Source organism: Schistocerca gregaria, chromosome 3 (genome assembly GCF_023897955.1).
Source record: "Schistocerca gregaria isolate iqSchGreg1 chromosome 3, iqSchGreg1.2, whole genome shotgun sequence".
NCBI classification, from domain to species: Eukaryota; Metazoa; Arthropoda; class Insecta; order Orthoptera; family Acrididae; genus Schistocerca; species Schistocerca gregaria.
The window spans coordinates 390975567-390991046 of NC_064922.1; the positions used below are offsets into that span (position 1 = coordinate 390975567).

Genomic DNA, 15480 nt, shown 5'->3' on the forward strand with positions numbered 1-15480 from the left:
TGAAATCCCCAAACCACCTTCCCTACCCTCTGGCTCCTACCCTTGCAACCGCCCCTGGTGTAAAACCTGTTCTATGCACCCTCCCACCACCACCTCCTCCAGTCCTGTAACCCGGAAGGTGTACACGATCAAAGGCAGAGCCACGTGTGAAAGCACACACGTGATTTACCAACTGACCTGCCTACAGTGTGACGCTTTCTATGTGGGAATGACCAGCAACAAACTGTCCATTCGCATGAGTGGACACAGGCAGACAGTGTTTGTTGGTAATGAGGATCACCCTGTGGCTAAACATGCCTTGGTGCACGGCCAGCACACCTTGGCACAGTGTTACACCATCCGAGTTATCTGGATACTTCCCACCAACACCAACCTATCCGAACTCCGGAGATGGGAACTTGCCCTTCAATATATCCTCTCTTCTCATTATCGGCCAGGCCTCAATCTCCGCTAATTTTTAAGTTGCCGCCACTCATACCTCACCTGTCATTCAACATCATCTTTGCCTCCACACTTCCGCCTTGACTTACATCTCTGTCCATACTCTTTGCCTTTAAATATGTCTGCTTGTGTCTGTGTATGTATGGATGGGTGTGTGTGTGTGTGTGTGTGTGTGTGTGTGTGTGTGTGTGTGTGTGTGTGTGTGTGAGCGCGCGCGCGCGAGTATATACCTATCCTTTTTTCCCCCTAAGGTAAGTCTTTCTGCTCCCGGGATTGGAATGACTCCTTACCCTCTCCCTTAAAATCCACATCCTTTCGTCTTTCCTTTTCCTTCCCTCTTTCCTGATGAAGCAGCTGCCGGTTGCGAAAGCTCGAAATTCTGTGTGTGTGTTTGTGTGTTTTATTCATTGTATCTATCTACCGGCGCTTTCCCGCTTGGTAAGTCTTGGAATCTTTGTTTTTAATGTATTTTTTCCATGTTGAAGTTTCTTTCTATTTTATTTACAATTCGTAATTTATGTTAGATATAAGTTCCTTGAAATTTAAAGCATGCTGCATCAACACCACTAAAAGTAATTACACTATTGATCTGGCACTTAGGATATTTATGTTATTCTATGATGAATTTGTGTCTTATAAATTTGGGAGCTACTTCATAACATATATAGCATGCCAACAACTTATAAAGTGGAGGTGTGTGAATTAATGAGCACTGTGCTCTCATTTAAATATATGGCCGAAAGAGTCAGCTTACAGGAATTGTGAAACGAATCCTGTCGTCCAGGACCAGGTGCCACAAAGGGTGCTGATTCACCACTCACAGGTGTCTATTATCTATTGATGCCTAAGTGCAGTAGTGTGCGAGTGAGACAGACAAGAACTACGTCATAGGGAAACCCAACAGAAGCCATTTGTGGCCAAGGAGATGTAGCAGTGTTAAATATGGCAGACCTAAGATCAGCCATAAAGGGAAACATTCAGGAAAACTGTTTAATTCTGTAATATTACAGGGAATCAAGACACAGTAATTTTAATCTGTCACACTCCATAAATTTTCATGGTGATCCCAATAAAACTTGAATATTGATCATACCCATAGTAGTTTAGGATTTACTGTTAAAGGGAAATTAACAAGTTTTGTAACAAACACCTGAATTATAAAATCTGAATACTTTGGTCAATCTTAACGATCGACGTTTCATATAGAAGTTCATCATTAAAATGACAAACACTCTAAATATCAACTCTGTAACTTTATTTGTTTAAAAGATATAGTAGATTTAATCATCAGTATTTACAGTTAAGCATCAGAGCATCATTTCCTCCACACAAAACACATTGAACAATGACAGCACGACACCTTACTGAATCATTAGGTAATAGAATATTTGTTGTAAAGTTTAGAGCATAATAGTTACTTTTGTTCTTTATTTATTTACCAGAAAGCACATTGGTACAAGGCTACTGGCCATGGCATTCAAAGTTAAGAAGGAAATTGTATAGGTTTTATGTAAAAGAATTTAACATTTATTATGTAATGGATATTATTGTTACTTCATTTAGAATGTGAAAGTGGTCAAGCTTTGATTATTTAAATATGTTAAGATGTAAAATGATGTAGAATAATCTGTAGCCAATCAGATGGATGGCTTCAGGAAAGGGAACTGCCCTAGTCAGTTGAGAGAGGATATTCAGCGGATGGTAAATGTGGCCGCGGACAGGCAGAGGGAGTGCTGGTGCAGTTGTGAAAATGGACAGTTTGGCTGCAGACAGTTCTGCAAAGAGTACAGTTCGGATGCAGACATGAAAGCAGATGGTCGGTCGGTCTTAGGCAGCTAGGAAGTGAAATGACTAAGAAAATTTTGTGTTGTGGGGTATTGCAGGACTTATTCTCCGAGCAGTGAGCATCTGTGCTCCTGGTGTGAACTCTACCTTTTCACATACGTAATTTGTATTTCGTGATGAGATTATGAATGATCGAACTGTGTCAAATGGATATGCCCTCGAGTGTAACAGTAACTCTAAATACGACTATTTTCGCTATTAGATTTCTTTCTGAATAAACATTATTATAACCAAATCACAACTGTGTAGCCTACATCATTTATGGGTTGTTAATTTAGTTCCTGATATTATTATTACTGTTATTATATGTTATGTTAACTCTGTATTTTGCAAACTTGTCATCAGCCAGACAATTTAACCAAAGGGTCACAAGTGAATAATTTAGGCATGTAATGCAACTTGTGAGGTTCAACTTCTAGATGAATTTGAGCCAAGACATTTCGATGAAGACGAACCGCATGTGAGCCCGAACATCTCTGGCAAGTTAGCTCACTACTTGGCGGCCTCTTTAAGGTTAAATAATCTCATGCTCAAGCTACCTTGTTTGTATGCACCAATAATATGAGCTGTGTCAGAAATGGAATCCAAGTGAACTTTGAGTTCTACACATACACCTACACTTACAAGTTCTACCTCTACATCTACATCTACGTAGACACTCTGCAAGCCCCACCATAAGGTGCATAGTGGAGGATACCCTGTACCACTATTAGTCATTTTGTTTCCTGTTCCACTCGCAAACAGAGCTTGGGAAAGAAGACCGTCTACAAGCCTCCATACGAGCCCTAACTTCTTGTATCTTATCCTTGTGGTCCTTACACACAATGTAGGTTGCTGACAATAGAATCATTTGGCAGTCAGTTTCAGAGGCTGATTCTCTAAATTTACTGAACAGTGTTCATCAAAAAAAATGTTATCTTCCCTCCAGGGATTTCCATTTGAGTTCCTGAAGCATCTCCATAACACTTTCGTTTGATCTGAACCTACCGGTAACAAATCTAACAGCCTGCCTCTGAACTGCTTCAATGTCCTCCTTTAATCTGACCTGCACAGATCCCAAACAGTTGAGCAGTGTTCAAGAATGGGTCGCACTAGTTTCTCCCAATAAGAACCTTTATTATTTGACTGCTCAACCTTGTATTTCTGGAATGCATGCACTTTTGATATACCTAATATGCTTCACTGATCAGCACCAGGTTTGCTCAATTTCATTGTACATAACTGAGGTAAGCTTGTATTAGTGGCTTAAGTTGGATTTAGTACACATACTGGTCCTCTATAATCAACTATAACTGCAAGTGGAGCATTGCAGTTTGCCTGTTGTTGTTACTGTATATTCTGCTATTGCACGATCACGGTGTTCATCGCCTTGCCAGGCATGTGTGTCTTAATCTATGATTAGCAAAGTCAATGATAAATTAGGATTACTTCCCTGCCTCTGGTCATCTACTGCCATATGCTGGGGCTACCTTCTGTTAATTAGGCTACTCCTTGCCAAGTGATGAGGGGCTATCCCGTGCCAAGAACTAAGATCTATATTAAGCTCTCGCTAGTTCCAGTTGAAGAATCGGTTATAAGCCATGACATCTCATAGGGGCTACTGCATTAGTTTAACTGACATTATAGACATCAGGACTAGATAGATTCAAAGAGTGATCTATATAGACATTAGTTTATGTGTAGCTGTATTAGTGACCACCAACCTGTCCACATTAGAAATGATCACTGCTAACTTGGGGTTTGTTAGTACATGTGTGTGTAACTAACCTGAGGTGTGTGACCCAACCCAGTGAACTGTAATGCCCTTCACAGCTAAACTGGTACGTTCAGTTCGCCTATCAAAGAGTTCACTTAATATATAAACCAGCCAAGCATTATTGACTGTAATTGTTTTAACTTCATGTGGCATCACCGAATAGAGAATTATAAACGTGTTGTTTCATTAGTATTACAAAAATAACTGTTTATGTCTTTAACAATTTTTAAAATCAAGCATTAACAAGTCTTGCAAGAATTTATAATGTTTACAGAAGTTAGGGAATTTACAAGTTTGGTCAATTTATTGTTTTATTTGTTGCATTTGTGAAGGGCCAACCTGCCAGCTAGCTTTGCAAATATAGGCAAATAGTGCTTGAAACCTAGAATATTACTCATTTAGCTTTCTGTCACAGAGTGAGGTTGTTTCTATTCCAATTACTTTGGCCCCAAGTGCTCTGATGGTCTTGTGTTCTTGACATCAACATCAAATTGTCCAAATGGCCTCCTTCCAGGGACATCATGGGGTCATGATCAATGACTTCAAATTCTTTGGCAATTGTAATTTTGAAGACATAAAGCTAAGAAAGAAAGGAAACTAACAAAGAAACTTTGAGTCACCGCAATCTACTCTCAATAGAAAAACCCCAGCATTTCCCTTCTAAATCGCATTACGCTGGGTAGTGGGACACCTTTTTTATGCAACTGATTAAGAAGGTAGGCAGTTTGTGCTGTAGTCTCAATACCAATGTATTTTCAATAACAAGTATTACCAAGAAGGTCTTCATGCAAAAAAACGTTAACTGTTGTTGGCTCGTTTTACTATAGACTGTAATGAGGTACTAATGTGTAAGTAGAGTCCAGAACTCGAAGATTTCATTTAGCACACTCTTAGAAATACCATCACACTTTCAGTGACATGCACAACTAAGTAGGCAAATTTCATTAATTATCGTTGATTTTTACTCATATTCCACTTCTTAACGAGGTATTGATGAATTAGCAGGACCCTGAACTTAAAAATCTTGCATAAGGCATTCCATCAATTTTTGACCAAGTAATATAATTGGATAGATAAAAAATATACTCACCAAGTGGCAGCAGAACACACACATCCCGTCTGGTAAGTCTCCACTGAACTGCGGTTCTGTCTGACTTTCCTGAAAGCTACCCTTCTCCTAGACCTTTTACTTTGCCCCACTTCCTTCCCCTTCAACCCTTCAGCCTGAAGAAGGAGACACTGGCTCCGAAAGCTTGCCTAATTATAATCTTCTTTTATGTGTGTGTTCTGCCACTGCTTGGTGAGTAGATTTTCTTATCTATTCAAACACACACACACACACACACACACACATTTTGTCGAATATGACATTCATTGTGAAAAGTCACATCTACTATTGAGACTTAAGTTTAAGGATTAATTTTAACCAAAAATTTAAACTTTTATGGAATCTGGTAAGAGACTACACCAAAAGTGTATATTTTAAATATAATTTACCTGACTAGATTACAAAAGGTGGTCACAAAGTACTGCCAATCCTCCCCCCAGCACTGTGAGGGTTAATGGTAGACTTTAAATCACAAAAATGAAAACAAATTCTAAGTCATTCATTTGGCTTTTTAACTAGCTCCATAGGCATTGCTTACTGGTGCTGCATTCACGTGGGTGTGTGACTTAGCACATCAACTAATCGGTAAATTATTTTCTTTATTCCTTAAATTACTCACTGCCAGGAAAGCCACATTTAAAATCACAAATAAAGTACTGGCAGAACTGGACAAAACCAATTTTGTATTAGTGATGACTAAAGAAACCAAAATGGTACAGTGCTAATGACATTTCCTTTGCACGGATGGAGATAACAGAAACAAGAGAGCTGCACTGGAGGGGGGAGAAGGGAAAGGGGGGGGGGGGGGGGGGTGCGAGACAAACTGCAGTATCGTAATATACTCTATGGCTCAAAAAAGGATTTGTCTGAAAGTTTGCAAAGTTCTGTCTTGTTTGCGTGTCTTCTGATAACTCAACATTTCCCATGTTTGGTGAGTTGTTGTGTTTAATCCTTAAACCATTTACATTCGGACTTCCTATTACTACATCTACATAATTACTGGATGTTAAAAATGTTCTCCAATTGTTATATCATGGCTGGCTGATAAACATACTAATAAATCAAGGTTTATCTGCAGTTCTTTGTTACTTCTGTCAATGAATGGTAAATAGTGTAAGGATTCAAATCTAACAAGGAGACCACCTAGCAGTCGGATGTTTGTAATTTTTTTTATATGGATGGTATCTAAGTTCAGAAATGAAATATCAGTCACCCAAAGCTATTTCACATTGAAAATTTTCAAGGAATTTTAATTCACTAACATTAAGATAGTTTTCGAGATGCTGGAGACTGATAATTGGGAATCAATGAGTCAATGGTTTGAATCTTGCTATTGTCTTTTTCTTTATATATATTTTTTAATTCAATTAAAATACCCACATCATTTACAAATAAAATTCATTAAATATATGTTAATTAACACTTATTAATCATCACTCATTGTCAAAATGGAAATCTTTTTGTTTATAATTACATATTGCATGCACTACAAATATACATTCTTCACTATAAATAATTTGTAGAAGAGCATTTAAATTATAAAAATTACAACTTTATTAAAAATCTTTTGTAAACCATGGTAATTAACAATTTACATTTGCAACGGGAACGAAATTTTGAGTTGGATGTGTAATTAGACACAAGAAGATGTGCAGTTTTCATTACAATACACTATTAAATACGTGCTGATCAGCAGATATCTGACGAATTTTATATTTAAATGATCTAGGGGACACCACCTTATTGTAGGCACCTTCAGTGCGGGACAGGAGGGTTTTCATGCTTCGATGAGATTGAGAGCTGTGCTGGTGGTAACCGGAGTGGTCTCAACTGTGGAGCCAGACGAAGTGTGTCCCACATCACAAGGTAGGGGGGACTCTATAGGCTAAGTTGTCATCCTCTCTAGGAGAGCCAACACCGAAATGAAAGTCTGGTCCTCCATGTTGGGAGTTGAGCGCAGGGTTGATACAACTGCCTTGTAAAAAAATCTATTATTGTGTATAATTCAACAAAGCAATGCCACATTACCACAATGAAAACTAACTGCATTAGGAAGCAGGAATGTGGATTTATCGGTGCTTATATAAAATCTCTCTGTGTATGAGGATGGTGGAGAACTACGCTGGAGGGGGCAGAATGGAGGAAACTTGTTGATGAGACTAAAACCCACTCGGGATTTTAATGCCATGAGGAGAAGAAGGAGAAGAAGAAGAAGAAGAAGAAGAAGAAGAAGAAGATAAACAACAACAACAACAACAAGAGGTATTTGAATGGGAAAGAAAGACTACACTGAGATTCAAATTAGCATTCCACTGGTTACCTGATTACCACTGTTCAATACTACTGGGTGAGCCACGTCGTCCGCCTAGAAGACTATCTTAATTTTAGTGAATTATGGCCCCTTGGAAAACTTCAAAATTCAATTTTCTCAATAATTTTTAAGAATGGCATCAAACTGCTTTCGGCCATTGGTATTTCTGTTGTTAAATTCACATACCACATAAACAAAAAAAATTACAAAAATCCAATTGCCAGGTGTTGTCCTTGTAAGTTTTAATCATATTTTGGTAGTCACTCCTGCAGTTTTGGTGCCGCAGGTAGCTCTAATTTACACCACAGATGATTTAAGCTGAATTTATACTACAAAAAAGCATCACATTAATTAATAACTAAGAAACTGATTTGATAAGCATAAGGTTGTCCTATGCTCTCAATTTGGCATTTTAGCCAACATTCAATACCTAATATTAAATGAATCCTGTTGACTCGCGCAGATTCTTCAAAGTCTGGCATTTGTCTGTGAATGCTACAATAGTTCATTACTAATATTACCACATTTTCATGTGTCAGGTTTCTTCCTGGGGGTCTAACATGAATATTTAGAAGAACTCTATGATTATTTGTTTCCAAAAGATATTTACCATGTAACATTTGTACACATTCAACACAATGTTCATTTATTCGTTAATTTATCCCAACTACTAAATACATAATGGATGATGTTTGATATTATCAATCATTAAAGTTAGTATACATAATTACTGTTACCTTTTGCTCTCTGTAATTGTTAAATGAACACTGAGTTAGTGATTTACAGATAAAAATATTTTTTTGTAAAGACAGAGAAAGAGATTCAATAAAATTAAAGGAATTGTAACAAATTGGGGTTGGCTTACCATATTGAAACTATCAATGCAAAACTACAAGTTTTGATGTTCTATTTAGAAGTATGCGAACCCTTCCGTAGAAGATTAGGAACATGGACACAGCAAAGACAAAAAATTAATTTTAAGTACTCACAGTATTTTGAAGATGCATTATTGAAATTGTCAACAACTGTTTGACGCTGACTACAAGCTGTAGATCCATCCAATCGACAATATTCGTAGCCATAGTTTTCACACAGCTGTGCCATTAGATCTAATGTCTGTAACATGATACAACTATGAGTTGATCCACATAGAGTCAGAAAAAATGTAACAAGCATTAAAATATAAGGTTTGGAAGATATTGGTCTTTTCACATCTGGTTATCTTGCATGTTTGTTTTGTTGTGGTTCCTAATTAATGATATATAAGTGCTGGACAGTTGTCAAAAGTGTGTCAATTACAAAGAATTATCTTTCGCAGCAGGATTGGATTGGATTGTTTTTGGGGGAAGAGACCAAACAGCGAGATCATCGGTCTCATCGGATTAGGGAAGGAAGTTGGCCGTGCCCTTTCAAAGGAACCATCCCAGCATTTGCCTGGAGCGATTTAGGGAAATCATGGAAAAGCTAAATCAGGATGGCCGGACGAGGGATTGAACCATCGTCCTCCCAAGTGCAAGTCCAGTGTGCTAACCACTGCGCCACCTCGCTCAGTTTTGCATAACGTATAAGACCTTTACGTGTAGCAAAGTGGCAATTAAGAATAAATAGTTCATTTTTAATACAAAATATTCTCAGGAAACAAGCAAAGCTGATGATAATGCAATCTAATTATTGAGCCTTAAGTCAGGCAGTGTAACCAGACAACAATTGTGGATTAAAAATGAAGCACGAAACGAAATGCAGGGGTTATTAAAATTGTAACTCATTGTACTCATAGGTAAAAGCACTTGAAAGAAGATATTAAATAATTTCTGTAATAAGTAGTATTAAGAGCTGACATTTAGTAAGATGTTCATCCTCTTTTGAGAGCAACATTAGAGTAAGTTTGTGTCAGATTACAGGATAATTTATACTTTTTTGTTTTTCTTAATGCTTTACCAAGAGCCAAAATAATTTATATGTTTGTATAAAAATAAATAAATATATAAATACGTGGATGTAACCATTTATGAAGCAGAAATAGGTATTGTTGCATTATCATCTAATTTTTTTATGAACAAACTGCAAGCTCAGATTCTCTGAATGTTAAATTTGGGACTTAATGTGTTAGATTAGGAACACATTTGTTGTATGAAATGTTAAGTGTGTTTTAATTAACTCTTAACTGTCATAAGTAATGATTTAAATAGTTTGGTCAACCTTTTCACTTTTTTTAACTCACTATATTGATTTTCAGTTTTATGATAACTAAGCAAAAATAAAGTTTATTCATGGAAAAAAGATGTCATAACTGATATTTTTGCTTTTCACCAGATTTTCAATAAAAAAGGCAAATTATACAGCTATCAGGGTTTTGTATGGTGACATATGAAAGTTCATTATAAAAAAGGTACATTCCTTTCTTGAATGACAAAATATTCTTTCAAACAATGGAAAATAAAGAAAGGAATGTAACAATACCAGAGAAGGAAAGTTGCTATTCACCATATAGCGGAGATGCTGAGTCACGATAGGCACAACAAAAAGATTAAAGCTTTCGGCCATTAAGGCCTTTGTCAGCAGCGCACGCGCACGCGCGCCCACACACACACACACACACACACACACACACACACACACACACACACACACACACGTCTGCAGTCTCAGAGAGATGAGACCACAGATCTTTCTTCACTTTATCTCAGCTCACACACACGTCTGCATTCTCAGAGAGATGAGACCACAGATCTTTCATCACTTTATCTCAGCTCTCTTTACCATAAAATTACAAACAATTGTAACAATTTAAAAACACTGATAGTGCAAAACAGGACAGCTTTTTTTCAAATAATTACTGAAAAACAAAATTATTTTGGTAATTTACATAGATGCTGATTGGCACACAGATCAATTATTGTAACAATAGCAGAGGCCACCACAGCCAGTTCTACTTTTTTCTACTTTGAAATATTTAATTTTTATGCTTATGAGCCTTTCCCAAGAACCATGGACCTTGGCGTTGATAGGGAGGCTTGCGTGCGTCAGCGATACAGATAGCCATACCGTAGGTGCAACCACAACAGAGGGTTATCTGTTAAGAGGCCAGAGAAACATGAGATTCCTGAAGAGGACAGCAGACTTTTCAGTAGCTGCGGGGGCAACAATCTGGATGACTGGCTGATCTGGCTTTCTAACATCAACAAAAACGGCCAAGCTGTGCTGGTTCTCTGAATGGCTGAAAGGAAGGGGAAATTACATCCATAATTTTTCCCGAGGGTATGCAGCTTTACTATATGGTTAAATGATGATGGCGTTCACTGCGGTAAAATATTCCAGAGGTAAAATAGCCACCATTCAGATCTCCGGGCTACTCGTGAGGACATCATTATCAGGAGAAAGAAAATTGGCTCTCTACAGATCAGAGCATGGAAAGTCAGATCCCTTAATCGGGCAGGTAGGTTAGAAAATTTAAAAAGGGAAATGGATAGGTTAAAGTCAGATATAGTGGGAATTAGTGAAGTTGAGTGGGAAGAGGGACAAGAAGTCTGGTCAGGTGAATACAGGGTCATAAATACAAAATCACACAGGGGTAATGAGGGAGTAGGTTTAATAATGAATAAAACAGCGGGAGCGTGGGTAAGCTACTACGAACAGCACAGTGAACATATTATTTTAGCCAAGACAGACACAAAGCCCACATCTACTACAGAAGTACAAGTTTATATGCCAACTGGCCCCGCAGATGACGAAGAGATTGATGAAATGTATGATGAAATAATACATTATTCGGACAGTGAAGAGAGACAAAAACTTAATAGTCATGGGGGACTGGAATTTGATAGTAGGAAAAGGAAGAGAAGGAAAAGTAATAGGTGAATATGGGATGGGAGTAAGGAATGAAAGAGGAAGCCGCCTAGTAGAATTTTGCACAGAGCATAACTTAAACGTAGCTAACACCTGGTTTAAGAATCATGAAAGAAGGTTGTATACATGGAGACACTAGGAGGTTTCAGATAGAGTATATAATGGTAACACAGAGATTTAGGAACCACATTTTAAATTGTAAGACACTTCCAAGGGCAGATGTGGACTCTGACCACGATCTGTTAGTTATGAACTGTAGATTAAAACTGAAGAAACTGAAAAATGGCTGGAATTTAAGAAGATAGGACTTGGATAAACTGAAAGAACTAGAGGTTGTAGAGAGTTCCAGAGGGGGCATTTGGGGTCAATTGACAAAAACGGGGAAAGAAATACAGCAGAAGAAGAATGGGTAGCTTTGAGAAATGAAATAGTGAAGCAGCAGAGGATCAAGTAGGTAAAATGACGAGGTCTAGTAGAAATCCTTGGGTAACAGAAGAGGTATTGAATTTAATTAATGAAAAGAGAAAATATAAGAATGTAATAAATGAAGCAGTCAAAAATGAATACAAACATCTCAAAAAAATGAGAGCAACAGGAAGTGCAACATGGCTAAGCAGAGATAGCTAGAGGAAACATTTAAGGATGTATAGGCATATATCACTAGGGGTAAGACAGGTACAGTCTAGAGGAAAATTAAAGAGACCTTTAGAGAAAAGAGATCCACTTGCATGAATATCAAGAGATCAGACAGAATACCAGTTCTAAGCAAGGAAGGGAAAACAGAAAGGTGGAAGGAGTACATAGAGGGTCTGTACAAGGGCGATGTACTTGATGGCAATATTATGGAAATGGAAGAGGGCGTAGATGAAGAGGAAATAGGAGGTATGATACTGCATGAACAATTTGACAGAGCACTGAAGGACCTAAATCGAAACAAGGCCTCGGGAGTAGACAACACTCCATTAGAACTACTGATAGCCTTGGGCAAAACTCTACCATCTGGTGAGCAAGATGTATGAGACAGGCAAAATACCATCAAACTTCAAGAAGAATATAATAATTCCAATCCGAAAGAAAACAGGTGTAGACAGGTGTGAAAATTACCAAACTATGAGTTTAATAGGCCACAGCTGCAAAATACTAACACGAATTCTTTGCAGATGAATGGAAATCTGGTAGAAGCTGACTGCAGGGAAGATTAGTTTGGATTCCGTAGAAATGTTGGAACATGTGAGGCAATACTGACCCTATGACTTATATTAGAAGATGGATTAAGGAAAGGCAAACCTATGTCTCTAGCATTTGTAGATTTAGAGAAAGCTTTTGACAATGTTCACTGGAATCCTCGCTTTCAAATTTTGAAGATGGCAGGGGTCAAATACAGGCACCAAAAAGCTGTTGACAATTTGTACAGAAACCAGATCGCAGTTATAAGAATCAAAGGGCATGAAAGGGAAGCAGTGGTTGGGAAGAGAGTGAGACAGGTTTGTAGCCTATCCCCAATGTTATTCAATCTGTATATTGAGCAAGCAGTAAAGGCAACAAAAGAAAAATTTGGAGCAGGAATTAACATCCATGGAGAAGAAATAAAAACTTTGAGATTTGCCAATGACATTGTAATTCTGTCAGAGACAGCGAAGGACCTGGAAGAGCAGTTGAACCAAATTGACAGTGTCTTGAAAGAAGCCATACAAGATGAACAACAACAAAAGCAAAACGAGGATAATGGGATGTAGTTGAATTAAATCAGGTGATGCTGAGGGAATTACATTAGCAAATGAGACACTTAAAGTAGTAGATGAATTTTGGTATTTGGGAAACAAAATAACTGATGATGGTCAAAGTAGATTGGATATAATATGTAGAATGGCTATGGCGGGGAAAGTGTTTCTGAACAAGAGAAATTTTTTTGACATTGAGTATAGATTTAAGAGTCATGAAGTTTTTTTCTTCTGAAAGTCTTTGTATGGAGTGTAGCCATGTATGGAAGTGAAACATGGACGATAAATAGTTTAGACAAGAAGAGAATAGATGCTTTCAAAATGTGGCACTACAGAAGAATGCTGAAGATTAGATGGGTAGATCACTTAACTAATGAGGATGTACTGAATAGAATTGGGGAGAAAGGAATTTGTGGCAGAACTTGACTGGAAGAAGGGATCAGTTGGTAGCACATGTTCTGAGACATCAAGGGATCACAAATTTAGTACTGGAGGGCAGTGTGGAGGGTAAAAATCATAGAGGAAGACCAAGAGATCAAGACACTAAGCAGATTCAGAAGGACGTAGGTTGCAGTTGGTACTGGGAGATGAAAATGCTTGCACATGATAGAGGAGCATGGAGGGCTGCATCAAACCAGTCTCTGGACTGAAGACGACGACGACGACAACAACAACAACAACAACAACAACAACAATAATAATAATAACATTCTTATGTGATACATCACCTGCATCGAACTCTTGCAGATCTGACAAAGACAAAGAGGAAACCTGTCACTGAGCTATAATCCTACTTTAACATTCTCCACACAAAATGCAATTAGAATTTTTGTGAGTGCAAATAAAATTTTGCTATGACTGATCTTATCACCACTGTGCAAAAGTATTTCAAACTGTATCACACTGCTTATCAGAAATTTTGGGGAAGGATTTCTGTTTCAAGCAGAATACAAGGATCACTATTTTGATAATTTGTAAATAACTTTGCCCTATAAGTGAGCACAACACTTAGGGCATCATTTCACAGCAACAGCAACCAAGTTATACCTTTATTTATTTCCTTTGTTATTTGGCAGGTACTTTTTCCACAAATTGAGAAGTATTTTCTTAAAGTGAGTTCATTACTTAGTTATTACATTCTGTTGGATTTTATTTATTTTGTATTTCTTTGTTTTAACTCATGTAGCTCTTGGGCACCCAGCAGTAGTCAATTAACATTGCTGAATATGTACACTGAGGAACGAAAACATTATGATCATCTCCTTAATAGTGTGTTTACCCACCTCTGGAATGCAACAAAAAGGTTATTTTGCAGGATACAGGTTCAGGATACAGGTTTGACAAGCCCTTGATAAGTTTCCAAAGATATGTGGCTCCAGATGTCTATGCACTGATCACCAAATTCCAAAAAATTACAGGTCATTGGTTGGTAGTCATAGAGCTGGTGCCTGATAGAATTCCAAATGTGTTCCACCAGATTAAGATCAGGTGAATGTATTGGCATTACATCACTGCACATTCACTATTGTGCTCTTCAAACCAATGTAAAACAATTCTGGACTTGTGACAAAGACACTTATCCTTGTCGAAGCGCCACCACCATCAGGGATGACTTCACACATTAAGAAATGCAGGTGGCCCACAGTACATCCATGTAGACCAAAGCTGTCTTGGTGCCTTTGATTATCACCTCAGGTCACATGGAAGCCCAACTGAATGTCTCCAATAGCATAATACTGTCCCCATCAGTCTGCATCCGTGGCAAAGGGCATTTTTCGAGCAGCCATTCACCTGAATGATGACAGATCTGGACACTGTCATTGACTTGGTGAACAAAAAACATATCCCTCCCATCAGGCACACCTTTCCATTGATACACAATGCAATCTCAATGACCATTGCCAACTGCAATCGTAATGAATGATGTCATTGGGTCAACATGAGAAAATGTAGGTGTCACCTGCTGCAGAGCCCCATGTGGAACAATGTGTGTTGAACGGTGTGGTCTAAAATATTTGTGCCAGCACCAGCACTGTACACTGTCATCAGATCTGCACGTATAGCTGCCTATCCTGTTTTACAGAGAGGGCAAGAGTTCTATCTCCATGTACTGTGATGAGGCATGGACATCCAAGACTTTGTCACCTGTTCCACTGTTCCTGAACCATTTTCTGTATATTTTCATGACAGTAGCACAGTACTAGCTGACCAGTTTTGTCATCACCATGAAGCTCATTTCCGAGCACCAGGCCATAGAAATACGCTATCTATCAAAGTCAGCTATGTCAGTGTATTTCCCCATTTGCGGCCCGCATTGTTGACAGAATGATTCCCTATTTGTCTCCATTTACATTCTTTCATTACCATATAATGCCACGTGGCAGTAATCAATCTCGCATTGGGCAGTGGTTATAATGTTTTGGCTCATTAATGCAATTGTGAGATCTATCTT

At 38.1% G+C, this 15480-nt stretch overlaps 1 protein-coding gene across 8 annotated transcripts in view; it reads right to left on the bottom strand.

Annotated features, from left to right (window-relative positions):
* LOC126355958 (DNA repair and recombination protein RAD54B-like) overlaps positions 1-15480 on the bottom strand; it is a 385308-nt gene that overhangs the window by 164328 nt on the left and 205500 nt on the right. For all 8 annotated transcript variants that reach the window (XM_050006553.1, XM_050006550.1, XM_050006555.1 and 5 more), the window contains one exon: positions 8451-8577. In XM_050006553.1, coding sequence (XP_049862510.1) covers positions 8451-8577 — 127 coding nt within the window. The remainder of the gene's footprint in view (positions 1-8450; positions 8578-15480) is intronic.